We start from the raw sequence: 17,990 nt of genomic DNA, 5'->3' as shown, positions 1-17,990 counted from the left end.
ATCCCCTATCCACAGCATAGAGAATAACCATTAAATCGGCGGAAGTCCTACTAGTGATCATGATAAAAGGGGCCTCTACCCCCTGAATTGAATGGAGCAGCCGGTTGGACGTGCGCATGGCCGCTCCATTCATTTCTATGGGAGCTCCAGACTTGGCCAAGTACAGCGCTCAACTATCTCTGGAATTCTCATAAAAAGGAATAGAGCGGCCACACACATGCCTGACCAGCCGCTCCGTTCCAGGCCCCTGTTGTCGTGATTGGTGGGGGTCCCAGCGGTAGGGCTGGATAGGGGACAACGTTATGTAACCAGAATACCCCTTTAACTGTAAAACATGATACAGTGTTAATAAGATTGTTACAAAATGTAAATGCCAGTCAGCTGCTCGTTCAGTGGAGGAGACTACCACTTACATGCAGTGATCTCCACAGTATGAGGACGAGGGATCGCTAATGCCATCGCCCCTTCCCTCCCATGTAGAATTATTACCCAGCACAATCTGCTGCCAAGAAACCATCATTTAGCTGTCTGCACAAACCATTTTACCCGATGAAGGAGCGCTTCACTCGTTTACTGGGAGATCGGCCGCACCTTTACATGGGCAGGAAATTGCTGCAACATGAAAATCTACCTTTAGTGCTAAAACGTAAAAGATAAGGAAATGTTCTGGTGGTTTGCCATAGGAGAAGTGTTAAAGTTTCAGTAATGGCACTGCCATGTGAAGATCGCATGTAATATAATAATAATAATCTGCGTAGTCTCCATAGCAACAACAAATCAACAGTTAAGATGAGGAGTGAGGGCCCTGCTCGCAAGAGCTTACAATCTATGAGGAGAGGGTGACACAGAACGTAACACGTGCTTGCTTTGTACGGTGGTCCTGCCATCTTACAATACGGGAGTAGCTATAAAGCTGCATGAGCCACTCACCAGCCCATATCTGTGGTGCCCATGTGATTTGCTGTGTCTCTAAAAGCAGGGCGTCTAACGGAAACCATGCTGAGGGTCCTCACAATGATGAATTTGGCTCTGGCGGTTTTTTGGGCACATGTACATTTTGTAGCCATACATTAGTGGTCACATGACCATGACGGCATATCGGACATGAGAGAGAAAGAGCAGTACTTTAGTAAGTAGCAGGTAGGAAAAGCACTGGGAGAAGGAAGAGGTTATTCCTGGATAGCCCCCTTTAGCTTAAAGGGGTGGTCTCATCACAGACAATGGGGCACATTGCTAGGATATGCCTTCATTGTCTTATAATCGTAGGAAAGCAGAAGAAAATCAAAACCTCTATCTCGGCGCTGTCGCAGGAACGCGATACCAGGTCGGTATAGATGAACAATATTTATTTCATTAAAACAAGCCTACGCGTTTCAAGGGCGGAACGCCCCCTTCGTCAGGACAGTATATTGTCCGATTGTCTTATACCGCTGGGGCAGCACCTATATCTGGAACGGAGCCCCGAATATGTTGGAGGGCACACTGCGCATGTGCAGCCGCCCTCCATACGTTTTCTAAGGGGCCGCTGATAAAATAGCTTACTGCTGGCTCTGCTACTTTCGTTGGGCCCATAGAAGTGAATGCAGGGCTCCGTTCCCGATATAGGTGCGGGCCCCAGTGGTGGGACCCACACCTATAAGACAATAGGGGCATATCCTAGCGATGAGACAGCCCCTTTAAGATCATCACCCATTGTTTAGTTGGGGCAGGCTGCTGCTTTTTGGGTCAGTATCGACTAATCAGGATGTGGCGTCATGGCCGGAGATGAGACGTTACCGCAGCCCATGGCTCACACTGTTCACATTTCTACATTGCTGAATACATTCTCGAATGGTTTGTTGACATGAAGTCTAAGAGGAACTTTGTGGTATGTTTTATGTTACGTTTTATACTGATATTTTCTTCAAAAATGTCATATTTTCTGAACGCACAAAAGCAGTGGCATCCACCGTACATGTGCAGCTAATGTTGAAGCTTTAACCCCTTGCTGCCCACTTGTTGTAGGAGGCGGCTGCTGCTCCTGTACAGTGTCTGCGCACAGTTTTAGCGGCACTGGCCCCTCTAAATGCCATGGAAAAAAATGGCTCCAGTCCCAAAACTGCCCTGCTGACTGTGCGCGCTCCCCCGCATCGTGCGATCCGCCTCTGCTAAGTAGAAGTTCTTCACGGCTGCAGTATTGCATCCCTTTAGCTGCCACGAGACTCCAGCGTGCGCACTGGACTAAAGAATGCTGGTACGAACGCTCAAGTCTCATGGCTGCTATGAGGACGGGACGCAGACATTCTCCGGAAATGTCCGTAATCGAAGACAACTCCAATCGCAAACATTTAACCCCACAGATGCCGTGTTTCGTTGCAACCATTTGGAGGGAGGCCGGATCCCTCTGGTGATCAAATGCCCCCCCCCCCCCCCCGCAGTGAGATCAAAGGAGCTGTTTGGCTGCTGGTTGTGATTTTTATTGCATACTGCAGTACTGTTTGATTGCAGTCTATGGTAAAAGTGATCCAGTGATTGCATGTTTGTCCCCTTGGGGGCTAAAAATAGTTGCGCTGTGTAATATACAGCTAAGCTCCCGTCATGATTTTGTGGGATCATTGAGCAGTGTCCACAAGATAGTTAAACGGAATCTGTCACCAGGCCCCATTCACAATACCGTATTTGTGGTCCATATCTGATCTGCATTCTTTGCGGATTGGATGCGGACCCATTCATTTCAATGGGTATGTAAAAAAATATGGCGTGCTGTCCGCTTCCGTATGTCCATTCCGTTGTCCCACAAAAAAGATAGAACGTGTCCTATTCTTGTCCGTTTTGCAGACAAGGATGGGCATTGTTACAATGGATCTGCAAAAAAATAAGTAAAATGGATGCAGCATGGACATCACACGGACGTCTTTCGTACTTTTTGTGGGCCACATAATACATATGGTCATGTGAATGCCCCTTCAAAGTGCTGTCAGGATTGACCATGGCACCCGAAGTGTTAAATGTCCGGTGAAGGACATGAGCTGTGGGTGTCTGCTGTATAACGGGTGACATCTTTAAAGGCTCAGCTGCCACTGGTCAGGAAGGGGTTAAAGGTTGATTACATTCTGAGGACCCAGTACGATAGTATGGCTGCCACGTGCAGCCAATCCACGTCCACCTGTGGTCTCCTATGGCTGCTTAGTTTTGCCACGATTAGGAGGTCATCGGCAGCTGCTGGTGAGCCTGGCTTGGCCACATGCCGCCCTCTTCTCTGCATGGCCATGCCCTGAAGATTAGTATAAAACGGAACCAGGAAGATTGTCTGTGTGGGAGCGTGATTTCCAGTCCCGTTTTGCGGACAAGAATAGGCAGTTATATTAATAGCTGTGTGTCGTTCCGCAAATTGTGCAGATTGTGTTATTTATTCGTTGCACTGCTTCAGACAAGCAGACGCAGTCTTCTAATATCCTCCTAGTTCTCTGCGGTCAGTCAGCACTTTCCATAGCCAGTCCTAACAGACATCTGACCCGAGGGCAGCCAGGAACCCCTGGAGTCGGCTTATCTCGCCACGATACTGGGCTATGATCTGCTATAATCCATAAGTAGTACCGCATATAGCCATATTTTATTGTCCTGCTGTGCCATGCCAACATGATGGTGAAGACCCCACAGTAGGGCTGCAACGATTAATCGATGTAATTGATTATATTCGATAACTGGATTCGTTGTCGACGAATCCAGTTATCGAATAATCGCCGATTCGTTGCTATGCGGGCGGGCGGGCGGTCCCTGCATCTTTATTTTACCTTTTTACAATGACGCTCCTGTAACAGCCAGGCAGAGCGGACGGCGGCGTAACGTCACTCACGTGACACGCCTGCTCCGCCTCCTTCATTCATGAGGTGGGCGGAGCAGGTGCGTCACGTGAGTGAGTGACGTTACGCCGCCGTCCGCTCTGCCTGGCTGTTACAGGAGCGTCATTGTAAAAAGGTAAAATAAAGATGCAGACGTGATTAGTCCGACTTATAAGCATCGGGGCCGGGGCTGTTATGGGGAGGGGGGAGGATCTGTCTATGGCACTGCTATGGGGAGGGGGGTCTGTGTATAGCACTGCTATGGGGAGGGGGGAGGATCTGTCTATGGCACTGCTATGGGGAGGGGGGGTCTGTGTATAGCACTGCTATGGGGAGGAGGGGGGGTCTGTGTATGGCACTGCTATGGGAAGGGGGATCTGTGCACTGTTATGAGGAAAGGGATCTGTGCACTGTTATTCCCATAACAGTGCACATATCCCCCTCTCCATAACTGCGCCGCCCACAGATCCCCCTCTCCATAACTGCGCCGCCCACAGATCCCCCTCTCCATAACTGCGCCGCCCACAGATCCCCCTCTCCATAACTGCGCCGCCCACAGATCCCCCTCTCCATAACTGCGCCGCCCACAGATCCCCCTCTCCATAACTGCGCCGCCCACAGATCCCCCTCTCCATAACTGCGCCGCCCACAGATCCCCCTCTCCATAACTGCGCCGCCCACAGATCCCCCTCTCCATAACTGCGCCGCCCACAGATCCCCCTCTCCATAACTGCGCCGCCCACAGATCCCCCTCTCCATAACTGCGCCGCCCACAGATCCCCCATAATAGTGTCGTCCACAGATCCCCCATAATAGTGTCGTCCACAATTTGTTTTAATATGGCCTTTGAACATATTTTTTCAAGTAAGATCATATAAACCTCTGTTTTGTAATTTTGTCGTTTTTGCCGATTAATCGATTAATCGTAGAAATTAATCGGCAACTAATCGATTATTCAAATAATCGTTAGCTGCAGCCCTACCCCACAGCACTCCTGATTTCAGTGTAGCTTTAAACGGTGGCAGTAGGAAAATAAAAAGCAATCGGTACTTCTTATCTGCAGGGTGAGAGGTTCTCTGTAAGAAAGAAGGATTGGGCATCTTTACATCAGGTTGTGGGGAAGAAAGCGCTCATTCAGTGAGGTTGCAAGATCAGAGAATCTGCTCCGGTAAATCCACCTTCCTAGTCCTTTCTCCTTTGGAGAATTTGTTACACACTAGGCCACGTGTGTCTCTCCAGCTGTTGTAAAACTACAACTCCCAGTATGCCCAGTCTGAATATAGCTATCAGCCTACAGCAGGGCATGATGGGATTTGTAGTTTTAAAACAGCTGGAGAGCCACAGTTTGCCCATCACTGCACTAGGGGGTGGGCTGGTCCCGTGGAACGAGTTTGGCTGACCAGGATGAAATGGCAAGTTTTGGAGGACCTCTGTAATATGTATAATTCGCTGGTAATCATACCCAGGATGTAGATTTCTATGTAAGGGTAGGTAGATCTGGGACCTTCCGGGATCCTGCATGCAGCCGCATTTTTCCAACAGAATGACTGCATTCATGCTGGACACCTGCTGGATACCGTTCTAGCGACTGGGAATCTGGCGCTGTCCGGGACGCAGGAGCTCCAGTCGTCTTCTCCTGCCAGCCTACTGCATTTAGCTACAGCAGATGTGAAGAGCAGAGCCTCCAGGGTTATGTAGAGGCCTTGTTTCAAGAAGATAGGTGGAAACCATCCTGTCATCTAAAACCTTTCCATGATCTTCATGTTTCCTGTCCTGAGAGACAAAACTAGGACTGCAAACAATAGTTATCTGCCATTGCAGCTCCTTTACATCCTTACTCCAAATTTATCTTTTTGTTTTCCGTGTTGTCGGTCTGCGCAGTTTCCTATACTATTAATAGGGTCCTATTACAAGCAGCGATGGACAGTTGTTGTTTGCCTTCACTTTTGGCTGTTTGCCCGTTACTGCGATCCATGCTTCTAAAGCATTTACACTTCTAACTGGCAGATTTCTGATTAGACGGTGGGGTGTGATGGCGACTATCAATCTAAGGCCTCATGCACACGACCGTTGTATGTTTTGCAGTCCGCAAATTGAACGGACAGCCATTGACATAACTGCCTATTTGTGTCCGCAAAATGGACAAGAATAGGACGGGATATATATATATATATATATAATTTTTTTTTTTAACGGAACGGAGCAACGGATGCGGACAGCATTTGTGGCCCCATTGAAGTGAATGGGTCCGCATCCAATCCGCAAAAACTGCGGCTCGGATGCGGACCAAAACAACGGTTAGGTGCACGAGGCCTTAGGCAGATTTGTCCAGTTTTGGGAAAAGGAATGATTTATGATTTGATTGCTGCACAGTATTACTATATAATTTCAGAAATTCATGCAATAATGGCTCCATCTGAACCTAGTCTCAGTAAGGCTGCTTTCACACTGGCGTTTTGGCTTTCCGTTTGCGAGATCCGTTCAGGGCTCTCACAAGCAGTCCAAAACGGATCAGTTTTGCCCTAATGCATTCTGAAGGGAAAAGGATCTGCTCAGAACGCATCAGTTGAGCTGCATTCCGCCTCCATTCTGCTTGCAGCGTTTTGCTGTCCGCCTGACCATGCAGAGACAAACAGATCCGTTTTCACTGACACAATATGGCACAATAGAAAACGGATCCGTCCCCCATTGACTTTCAGTGGTGTTAAAGACGGATCCGTTTTGACTATGTTAAAGATAATACAAATGGATCCGTTCTGAACGAATGAATGCGGTTGTATTATCTGGACGGATGAGTTTGTGAAGATCCATGACGGATCCGCACCAAACGCGAGTCTGAAAGTAGCCTAACCTATAACCCTGGAGGTAATGCTGCCAGTATCTCTTTTACTGACCACGTAGATACATGTACAGAAGCTAATGTGTTAATGTAATACCGTTTTAAATGTTTCAACATTGATCATCTGAAGTGCCGTCAGAAGGGATATGTTGCCACTTCCTCTAGCTTGTGGTGAAATGGACGCCTTAGGGCCACAATCCGGGCACGGCAAGGCCTTACTGTAACTTTCTCCTTGATCCTCCTTCAGGCCCTCTTGGAATGCATATTTCTTCTTTCTATATACTTCTGTCATTTTTGGTTTTTTACAATATTAACCCTATTTAGAATACTAGCCTTCAGGTTGCATCTGCTGCTTTTAGGGGACATTCACGTGACGGTATTTTCTGTCCACATCCGACCCATATTTTTTGCCGATTAAATACGGACTTATTCATATCAAAGGGACCCCAAAAGATACAGTGTGTTGTCCGCATCTGTTTCGCAACCCTGCAAAAATAAGTAAAAGAATAGAATATGTCCTATTCCTGTCCGTTTTGTAGACAAGAATAGACATTTCTTACAAAGGCGCGGGACGTGCTGATATGCATAATGTGCAGCGCACACGGCCGGTATCCCTGCTTTTGTTGCGCACCGCAGAACGGATACATTGGTGTGAATGTGTCCTAAGGATGCTTGTACCTCAGGGTCAGCTGACGAAATGAATCAAATAAAAAAGCTCATCCTGCAGTTAGTATACTCCCTACTTCTCACATACTTCCTCCTCTTTACACCGCGGTCAGGCATAATGCCAAATAGAAGGGTGGTGCAGTGTCAACGCTGGGTCAGGATTCCCCGGAGAGGGCCCGGCCAGTGCACATTTTTCATCTTGTTAGATAGTGCCAAGTGATCTTCCATATTGGCTAGAAGTGTCTGCCTCCTGACTGAGAGAAATTGTGAAACTTAAATGTACAAGCGATTATGGTTTTTTAATGCTGCTTTTTACATGATCTCTGTTTTTCTAGCTGCCAACATGCATTACTATCGATACAGCACCGCGGAAGTTAGCTGCTGTTACAAGTACCTTCTCTTTAGCTACAACATCATATTTTGGGTGAGTTTACTCTGTCCTCATTATGATAGTATGTGGTAAGTGTGCAGGAATTGTGTCTCATCCCTGTTACTGTTCTCTCCTTAGCTGTCTGGTATGTTACTGCTGGGAATTGGCCTGTGGGCTTGGAGTGAAAAGGTAAGTGCTCTCATTTATTCTTAAAGGGAAATCATCACCAACCCATCACTTAGTTCCTTGGGACACAATGCGCCGGTTACTGCTATCTGCTTGTGCTCTTCCACCTACGTCACTCCAGTTTCGCACCAGTAACCGGCGCATGCGCACTGAATATCTTTGTGCCTCTGTCCACAGTGAGCAGAGCCCTGCTCATACCCAGGCCTGGCGATAATGCGTGAAGGGTCTACAGGGAAGTATGATGTTACACCGACATAGTGCTGGTCGGAGGGCCGGAGTTAGGCGCACATAAGGCAGGGAAGCCTGGGCACTTGAAGCAAACGTTCCGCCTCTGGGCGCTTGGGAAGGCTTATTAGTATATGATAAAAACTACTTTTTGGGCGATTTTGGAGGATCCGAAAAACTAAACAAAGGTAACAGCGGTGTCATGTCTTTGTGTCCGACTGAACTATGTGATCGGTTTAAAACCGGTCAGGTTGGTGACAGACCTCCTTTAAAGGAAGAAACATGATGACTTTAAACACAACTTTGAAAAAAAATAGTAGTGGTTGCAAGAGGGTATCAAGACTGGCACAGAAAGCGCCCCCAAAATGCCAGAAATATACCCTAATTAAACTTGTACAATGAATTCTCTCCTCTCCCATTTTCTACAGTGTATGTTCGGAAAATTATTCCCTTACATGGATTTTGGAGACATTTAAGAAGTTGTCTAGCTTTTGGGCAGTTTTTTGTCTGTCCCCCAGATTGTGTTGAACCTGAAAATAAAATAAAAATAAAGCATTTTCCTCTGCTGCTGTGTTCTAGCTCCCTGGCCCCAATCAGCAGTAATCTGTTCCAGCCTGTAAACTTTGAGATGGACAGTGACATGCACTGCTGCTGCCAGTAACTGGCCTCAGAAAGCTGTATGGAACTAGGGAGCCAGAATAGACCGGCGGTAAGTATGATTTTTTTTGCTCAGTAGTGAAGACCAGAGGAGGAAATTCACTACTGGGCATGACTACAGTCACCTTGGAACTGTCAGACAGAACAGGAAGACAGCATTAAAGGGGTTGTCAGGAATATGTATTTTTTTCCTGGTAAAGAATCATACTTGCCTACTTCCTGCATGTCCATCTTCTGGTCCGTGGCACAGGCATGATCATCTGTGATGTGGACACATAGCATCTGAATCCAGATATTGGCTGCAGCGGAGCAGGTGATCACGCCGGGGAGGAAGTAAAGAAGCCGCCGGCCGGAAGATGGACACACAGGAGTCGGTGCACAGGACCGGAGCAGCAGATAACTGGTACTTGTAAATCTTTCTATAGCAGAGGCAGGCTGTGGGCTCCTGTGAAAAGTTACTTATTCCCAGACAACCCTTTTATGGCTAGCATTGAATATGGCAGCTCCACTTCTTACATGTTTCTGTTATTTCCATTCAGACTTGCACAGGATTCTCTACATTTGCAAAACCCCTTTAAGGGTACTTCCACACTAGCGGCAGGACGGATCCGACAGGCTGTTCACCCTATTTCGCCTTCCCGTCGAACTGCTGCTCCGTCTCCGTTGACTATAATGGGGACGGGGGCGGAGCTCCGGTGCAGCAAGGCAGTGCGCGGTGAGTGGCCGCCGGACTAAAGTCGGACATGCAGGACTTTTAGTCTGGCGGCCTCTCGCCGTGCTGTGGCGAAATAGCTGCAGGACAGATCCGACAGGGTGAAGAGCCTGTCGGATCTGTCCTGCCGCTAGTGTGAAAGTAGCCTTAAGAGGACCTTTCATGGGTCCAGACATTATTAACTAAGGCTGTGTTCAGACCTGAGCGTTTTACAGCGCGTTCCTACACGCTGTAAAACGCTCAACAGGCAAGAACCAATGATTCCCTATGGGAATGGTTCTCACCTGAGCGTTTTACAGCGCGTACGATCGCGCTGTAAAACGCCCGACGCCCCAAGAAGTACAGGAGCTTCTTTGGGGCGTCTTGTCGCGTGTTCCCGTACATAGACTTCAGCGGAAACGAGCGACAATGGGCGTTCGCTTGTCTCTGTATGCGCGATTGCAAACGCCCGTACAATCGCGCATACAGAGCGTACGTTCAGTACGCTCAGGTCTGAACCCAGCCTTAGTATCACGATATGTAGAGGATAGTGCAGGGATTTAACTTCACTTACTATTTTTCCTGGCCGCCGCTCCGTTCGCCCGCTGTGGCCCCCATTGTATTCTCCCGTCCTGGTATGCTAATTAATAGCATCAGAACAATGAGGAGGAGACAGTCTTTCTCCTTTGGCGCCTGTCTCCTCTGGCTGTAGCGCTGTCCAATAGCAGCGGAGAGCGTCACAGCCAGGGAGAAGGTGAGTTTTTGTTTTGTTTTTTCTCCCTGGCTGTGACGCTCTCCTCTGCGATTGGACAGCGCTACAGCCAGAGGAGACAGACGCCAAAGGAGAAAGACTCAGTCTCCTCCTGGTTGCTAAGATGCTATTAATTAGCATACTAGGCGGGAGAATACAACGGGGGCCACAGCGGGCAAACAGAGTGGCGCCCAGGAAAAATAGTAAGTGCACTGCAGTTAGATCCCTGCACTAGCCCCTACGTAGCCTGATACTTAGTTTACAATGTCTGTACCCACGAAAGGTCCTCTTTAAGTTCACGATGGGGAAAAAAGAGCTAAATGTTAGAATTTTACTACAGTAAATTTGTTATTACTAAGTTATCAGCCATTTTATGAAGGAGTCGGAGTCAGAATTTTGGCCTACCGACTCCACAGCCCTAGCTGTGCAGCTTCATTGCAAATGGTGATAATGAATTTGGTGACATTGTGACGTGTCAGCCACATTCGCTATGAATAGTTATTACTTGTGACCATCAGTGCAGCATTTGTAGCCCTAGGGTATCTGCACCGCATACTTTCTGTAACACTGAATGAGACTATATTCTCCGGTGCTTTCATGTTTGAGGAATGGCTTTTCCCAACACTTGAGTTTCAGTTCGTTCCACAGATATTGAATGGAATTGAAGTCAGTGCTCATAATAGACTTATTTAGAGTAGCCAAAGGGAGGGAAAGTTAGGATATGCTGATTTAACCAGTCTTTGCTTCTCAGCTAGTGCTCATAGACCATTAGAGGGCATGTGATATATCACATGTTGAACATGCTGCTGACATGGTGCTGAGCTGCCGGGTGAGATGACGTAGTGGAAATGTTTTCTCACTATTTGTGTCTTACAGTCTAAAAAATACCATAATCGAGTTGTCTCCTTCATGCTTACTGATCATATAATGTTATCATCATTTGTGTAAAAAAACAAAACAAAACAAAAAAAAAACACATTTACCTGTTGCGTAATGAAGACAGACTTGTATTCAATTTACCAAATGATGGCAAACAGTGACCTTTAACCACCTCAGCCCCCCTAGCTTAAACCCCCTTAATGACCAGACCACTTTTTACAATTCTGCGCTACACTACTTTTACGGTTTATTGCTCGGTCATACAACTTACCACCCAAATGAATTTTGCCTCCTTTTCTTCTGACTAATAGAGCTTTCATTTGGTGGTATTTCATTGCTGCTGACATTTTTACTTTTTATGTTATTAATCTAAATTGACCAAAATTTTTGCAAAAAAATGACATTTTTCACTTTCAGTTGTAAAATTTTTCAAATAAAACTACATTTCTACATAAATTTTTCTCAATTTATTGTTCTACATGTCTTTGATAAAAAAAATGCAATACGTATATATTTATTGGTTTGCGCAAAAGTGATAGTTTGTAAACGCTATGGTGCAAAAATTTGAATTTCCGCATTTTGAAGCAGCTCTGACTTTCTGAGCACCTGTCATGTTTCCTGAGGTTCTACAATGCCCAGACAGTAGAAACACCCCACAAATGACCCGATTTTGGAAAGTAGACACCCTAAGGTATTTGATGGGCATAGTGAGTTCATGGAAGTTTTTATTTTTTGTCACAAGTTAGCGGAAAATGATTGTAAGAAAAAAAAATATATAAAGTCTCATATTCCACTAACTTGTGACAAAAAATAAAATTTTACATGAACTAACCATATGCCTCACGGAATACCTTAGGGAGTCTTTCCAAAATGTGGTCACATGTGGGGTATTTATACTGCCCTGGCATTTTAGAGGCCCTAAAGCGTGAGAAGTAGTTTGGAATCCAAATGCCTAAAAATGCCCTGTGAAATCCTGAAAGTACTCATTGGAATTTGGACCCCTTTGCGCATCTTGGCTGCAAAAAAGTGTCACACATGTGGTATATCCGTACTTAGGAGAAGTAGGGCAATGTGTTTTGGGGTGTATTTTTACATATACCCATGCTAGGTGAGAGAAATATCTCTGTAAAAGTCAACTTTTCCCTTTTTTTTTTTATTTTTTTATACAAAGGGAAAAGTTGTCTTTTACAGAGATATTTCTCTCACCCAGCATGGGTATATGTAAAAATACACCCCAAAACACATTGCTCTACTTCTCCTGAGTACGGCGATACCACATGTGTGACACTTTTTTGCAGCCTAGGTGCGCAAAGGAGCCCAAATTCCAATGAGTACCTTTTTAGGAGGGCATTTTTAGACCTTTGGATTCCAGACTTCTTCTCACGCTTTAGGGCCCCTAAAATGCCAGGGCAGTATAAATACCCCACATGTGACCCCATTTTGGAAAGAAGACACCCCAAGGTATTCCGTGAGGGGCATGGCGAGTTCATAGAAGATTTTTTTTTATTTTACTTTTGGCACAAGTTAGCGGAAATTGATTATTATTATTTTTTTTTCTCACAAAGTCTTCCTTTCCGCTAACTTGGGACAAAAAGTTAAATTTTTCATGGACTTAATATGCCCCTCAGCGAATACCTTGCGGTGTCTTCTTTCCAAAATGGGGTCATTTGTGGGGTGTTTTGTACTGCCCAGGCGTATAGCCTGTGGCCCTTTCACAGAGCTTATACAATTTGACCCCATACCGGGCGCGCTTGCTTGGGATGTATTGTTTGAAGCCAAGGCGCCCGGTAAAATGTATAAGGGACTCGTCTATGCAGATGTTTTGCTCAGGGGTATACAAATCTGCAAATTTGGTGTAAAAGTGGTCTATGAGGGGCCGAATTTTGTGGAGCCGGTCAAAAGCTGGGTGGCCTCTGGGACGAGAGGTGCTGTTGTCACTAAAGTGCAGGAAACGCAGAATGGTCTCAATTCGTGTACTGGACATGGCAGCAGAGAACATGGGCATGTAATGAATTGGATTCGTGGACCAATATGACCGCAATTCATGCTTTTTTGTCAGGCCCATGTTGAGGAGAAGGCCCAGAAAAGTTTTAAGTCCAAGAGCTTCGCAGTTAAGAACAGCTAAAAAAATAAAAACTCTGCCGATCCGATCTGAGCTGTCTCAACCCGAACTCCAGACTGGGCGGTGAAAGGGGAAACTACTGGTGCGGCTGAAGTTGGGGGCTGCCAATCGGGGTTTGCCAGCACCTTAGGGGCTCTACGGGCCTGTCTGTGCGGCGGCTGCGACGGAGGAACTAATGCACGTGCCACCGTACCAGCTTCAACTGCCCTTCTGGTGCTCACCACTTCACCATGTTCTACGGCAGTGCTGGTATTAGGTCCAGGATGGGCTGCGCTGCTGGTGTATGCCTCACCACGTAATCCGACAGCGCCAGCCCCACTCTGCTGCCCTTGAAGCGGATCCTGCACAACCTGTGGTCTAGCAACACAGGGCCGGGTACGCCTGGTGGTATCGGGGACCTCAACCTCATCGTCCGAACTTTGGGTCAGACTGCCACTGCTTTCTACAGGTTCGTATTCTGACCCGCTGGATTCGTCAGATAAGGGTTCCCATTCCTCATCCAACTGGGTCAGAAGCCTGTAGGCCTCTTCAGAAGAATACCCCTTACTTGCCATTTGGTCAACTAAATTTAGGGGGTATTCCCTGAGACTACCCAAGAAAAAAAGCATTCCCGTCTTACAAATGGGAGGCTAGCGAAGTACAGGAAGCCTCTGCGATTGATAAAAAATATCAAAACAGATTTTTTTTTTTATCGCCACAGCGCTTATGAAGTGATTGTGCAGTGGTAAAAAATATATAAAATTTTGTCACTGGGGCGGGCGTGGGCGAACGCACATGTGGGTGACCGATCAGGCCTAATCGGGCAAACACTGCGTTTTGGGTGGAGGGCGAGCTAAGGTGACACTAATACTATTATAGATCTGACTGTGATCAGTTCTGATCACTTACAGATACTATAAAAGTACAAATGCTGATTAGCGATACGCTAATCAGCGAATCAGTGACTGCGGTGCGGTGGGCTGGGCGCTAACCGATGCTAGCTACCTACCAAAGGGGAGGTAGCTAGCATCCTACCAAACTAACCTAAAACCTAACCGTCAATACTGGTGAAAAAAAAAAGTGACTGTTTACACTGATCACTTTTTTCCCTTTCACTGGTGATTGACAGGGGTGTTCAAGGGGTTAATTGGGGTGATGGGGGTGATCTGGGGCTAAGTGTGTAGTGTTTGGTGTACTCACAGTCATCTGTGCTCCTCTGCTGGGACCAACCGACGAAAAGGACCCAACAGAGAGCACAGAAGCCATTTAACACACTATATTTATAAATATAGTGTGTTAAATAGATTTTGATTAGATTTTTCAAAAGTCACCAGCCTGCCAGCGATGATCATTGGCTGGCAGGCTGGTGACAAACTTCTCCTGCGCTGATTCCCGGCCCGCACTGCGCATGTGCGGGCCGGCTATGCTCGAAATCTTGCGTCTCGCGAGAGGACGCCTCGGCGCGTCCAGGAGGAATAACAGGGCCGCCGCCAGGACGCAATCCTGCATTCGGCTGTCCTGAGGTGGTTAAAACCATGATGAATGCATACCAAAGTACCATATTTTTCAGTCTATTAGATACACCTGACCATAAGACGCCCCTAGGTTTTAGAGGAAAATAAGAAACAAAATATATAATCTAACTTCAGATCAGAATCCCAATCTTCATCAAATTCCCAAATGAGCCATTCCTCATCGCACCTCAGATCAGACCGCCATTCCTCATCGCACCTCAGATCAGACCGCCATTCCTCATCGCACCTCAGATCAGACCGCCATTCCTCATCGCACCTCAGATCAGACCGCCATTCCTCATCGCACCTCAGATTAAACCAAAAAATAAATAAAATAACTTAACTCCTCCGGCTTTGCTGCACTGTAACCTGACGTCACACAAATGTTTTTTTTTTTTTTTTTTGCTTTGTTTTTTTATTTTTTATTTATTTTTATTAAGGCATTTAAAGGGATAGTCCAGATTCTGGCATGTGCCCCAAAGGAGTGTCATATAGGATACCCATACTAAACCACCACCACAGTCTTAATACTCTCTCAGGCCGCAGCTACATGGTGACGTTGTCTGCAGCACATGTTGCATGGCTAAAGATCGCAGTATTGCGTCGCAAGTGTTTCTGACAGTTGGCAGAAATACAAATCTGCTTGATCACCTGTGACTGTCGGGGTGGAAAGCAACCCTATTCACTTTTATTATATAGCTATGAGCAGCCACATCACGCTGCTGAGATCTTTGAACCTGTAACTTATTGTCGGCAAAATCACTTTATTCCTGGTAGGGTAGGGTTGATCTGGGTGACAGAGCCTCTTTAAGTTTGTGATGATGTACAGTGGGAAAACTAATAATCTGGCATAAACAATTGAATACTCTTCAGGACTGTATTTATGCCCATAGTGAACTGATTGACGTGCCAAAGGGGTTCAGACATCACTGGCACTCTTTCAGTCCCTGGCTTACATCCTTTAATAAATTTCCCCCCATTGTGTCCAATAGGGTTGTCGCAATACCAAAATTTGTATTCGATTTTTGATACCATAAAAACGTATTGCGATACTCCAATACCATTTGATACCACGTAAAAATAATAAAAAGCCGCATGCATTCTGCATTTTATGGAATGTCCGGCCCATAATCGAACAGTCCTATCATATATATATTTTTTTTGGGGGGGGAACAAGGTGACAAAAAAATGGCGACTCACGCAGTCTTTATTTTTTTCTGTTATGGCGTTCACGGCATAGGAGATATTTGATTAGTTTTAATAGTTTGGACTTTTTGGATGCGATATTTAATATGTTTATTGTTTTATATATTTTATATGTAAAATTGGGAAAAGGGGGTGATTTATAATTTTGTTTTTTACTTTCATAACCATTTCCACCCTTAGGGGCTAGAACCTGGGATCTTTTACTCCCTTGTCTAGAGCTCTATTAGGGTGAATAGGACTTTACACTCTCCCTGCTGCCCTGAGCTTTGTGCACACAGCGGCAGGGACATTACCATGGCACCACCAATGGTGGGGGGGGGGGAGCTGTGGCCACTGTGCCACCAATGACTTTAAAACTGGGGAGGGGGGCACACCACACAACTAATGAAGATAACTAACGTTTAATACAAATACAGTGGCAGTTAACCCCTCAGGTGTTCTTCCGAGGGAACATTGCGCGAGCTGAGAGCTCGCTCGCTCGCTCGCAGTAGCGCAGCCTAGTATTGGTATAAGGCAAATCTCGGTATCGAATTGATACTAGTACAAAAGTATTGATAATTCGATACCTGGTGCAACCAACCCTACACTCCACCAGATTATAGTTGTCCAAAGGTAAAAGCTATAGGAGGAAAAAGATGAACATGTTCCACCATTCCTCTAGTACTCCTACTAGAAGTTTGTGAATGAATTGCAGGGAGGGTGTTACCATTTGGGAGTGTGTCCATGCATACCCTATGTACAATTGCTTCTGCCAGTCTTGGACTGTGTTGGGGCTCACCCGCAGTAGTAGCACGGTGCACCCAGTGTTGCATCTATTCATAAACCTTTAACGGGAATAACAGAGGAAAGTCGACAGACCCAGGAAATGCATATAGCATCCCATGGCCAATATATTAGGCAGACAGCGCCCCTCCCCCGTCCTCAGTGTCTCATGGTAACAATGTAAATTTATTTTACTGCAATCCTTCCTGCGCTGAGGATGTGCATGTACTGCCACCACTGAGTGCCATTGTTCTGGAGGAAGTGCCTCATTGTTTTGTCACATCACAACCGTGTTACTGAAGTCATTTAGGCTTTTTAGCCTATTTACAGAAGGATGTTTTGTGGTATAATAATAACTAATACTACTTTTATTTTCCTAGTATTGGTAATTGGCTACAGCTAATACTCTCTAAAATAATTGCTGGCAAATGCTGGCGTTCAGCCTGGTTCACAATTTTCATTTTAATGCAGTTTTTGCTTGTGTTGTAGTCAAAACCAGGAATGAATCTAAAATGAGTAAACTCTCAAAAAAACATAGTCGCACTTAATTAAGAAATGTTAGCCGATTAAAAGAATGTGTAGTCACCCTTTTCATCTATGTGACGCGAGCAGCGGTTTGCAGTTTACAAATCTGCTGATTTAATCTTTTGGTTTCTAACATTCAGTGTAAGTCTTAATTCTGATCCAGAGGAAGGCTGACTTCTTAAAGGGCATCGGTCACCAGATTTAACAGCATTAAAGGGGTATTCCCATCACAGGAGAACATGAGCGGGGAGAGTTGTGGCTGGATGACCCCAGGTTTTCCAGGGTCCGTCCAGAAAAGTAGTAAGAGATGTCAAGCACCGAGATAAATAAAAATCTTACGTTTTTATTTAATAAATTTAAAAGAATGCAGTTTCTCACATAGATGATAGTGACTCTACCAACGCATTTCAATCTATACGATGGTATGGGGTATGATGCTCCTGTATACCTGGGAAGCAACAAACTGCACCAACCAGGTTAGGATTTTCATTACCACACAGGTGATCATGATATCAGCCACTCCTTGCATTTAACCCTTTACCGCTCACTAAGGCTCCATTCACACATCCTCAATTCTGTTCTGCATTTTGTGGAACGGAATTGCGAACCCATTCATTTCTATGGGGCCACTCTATGTGCTGTCCGGATCCGGAAATGCGGATCCGCCCTTCCGGGTCCACAATTCTGTTCCTGAAAAAAAAATAGAACATGTCCTATTCTTGTCCGCATTTGCGGAAATGATTAGGCATTATCTATAAAATGCGTAACGCACATTGGCGGTGTCCGTGTTTTGCGGA

General features: G+C 45.9%; 1 protein-coding gene across 2 annotated transcripts in view; it reads left to right on the top strand.

Annotated features, from left to right (window-relative positions):
* Positions 1-17,990, top strand: part of TSPAN14 (tetraspanin 14) — a 51,433-nt gene that overhangs the window by 11,185 nt on the left and 22,258 nt on the right. For both annotated transcript variants that reach the window (XM_044296425.1, XM_044296426.1), the window contains exons 2-3: positions 7,662-7,750; positions 7,835-7,885. In XM_044296425.1, the coding sequence (XP_044152360.1) occupies positions 7,670-7,750; positions 7,835-7,885 (132 nt within the window). In that variant the 5' untranslated portion in view covers positions 7,662-7,669. The remainder of the gene's footprint in view (positions 1-7,661; positions 7,751-7,834; positions 7,886-17,990) is intronic.

The sequence above is a fragment of the Bufo gargarizans genome, chromosome 6, assembly GCF_014858855.1.
Source record: "Bufo gargarizans isolate SCDJY-AF-19 chromosome 6, ASM1485885v1, whole genome shotgun sequence".
Taxonomy (NCBI): domain Eukaryota; kingdom Metazoa; phylum Chordata; class Amphibia; order Anura; family Bufonidae; genus Bufo; species Bufo gargarizans.
The sequence above is the reverse complement of the archived record's forward strand: the minus strand, read 5'-3'. Positions and strand labels throughout refer to the sequence as shown.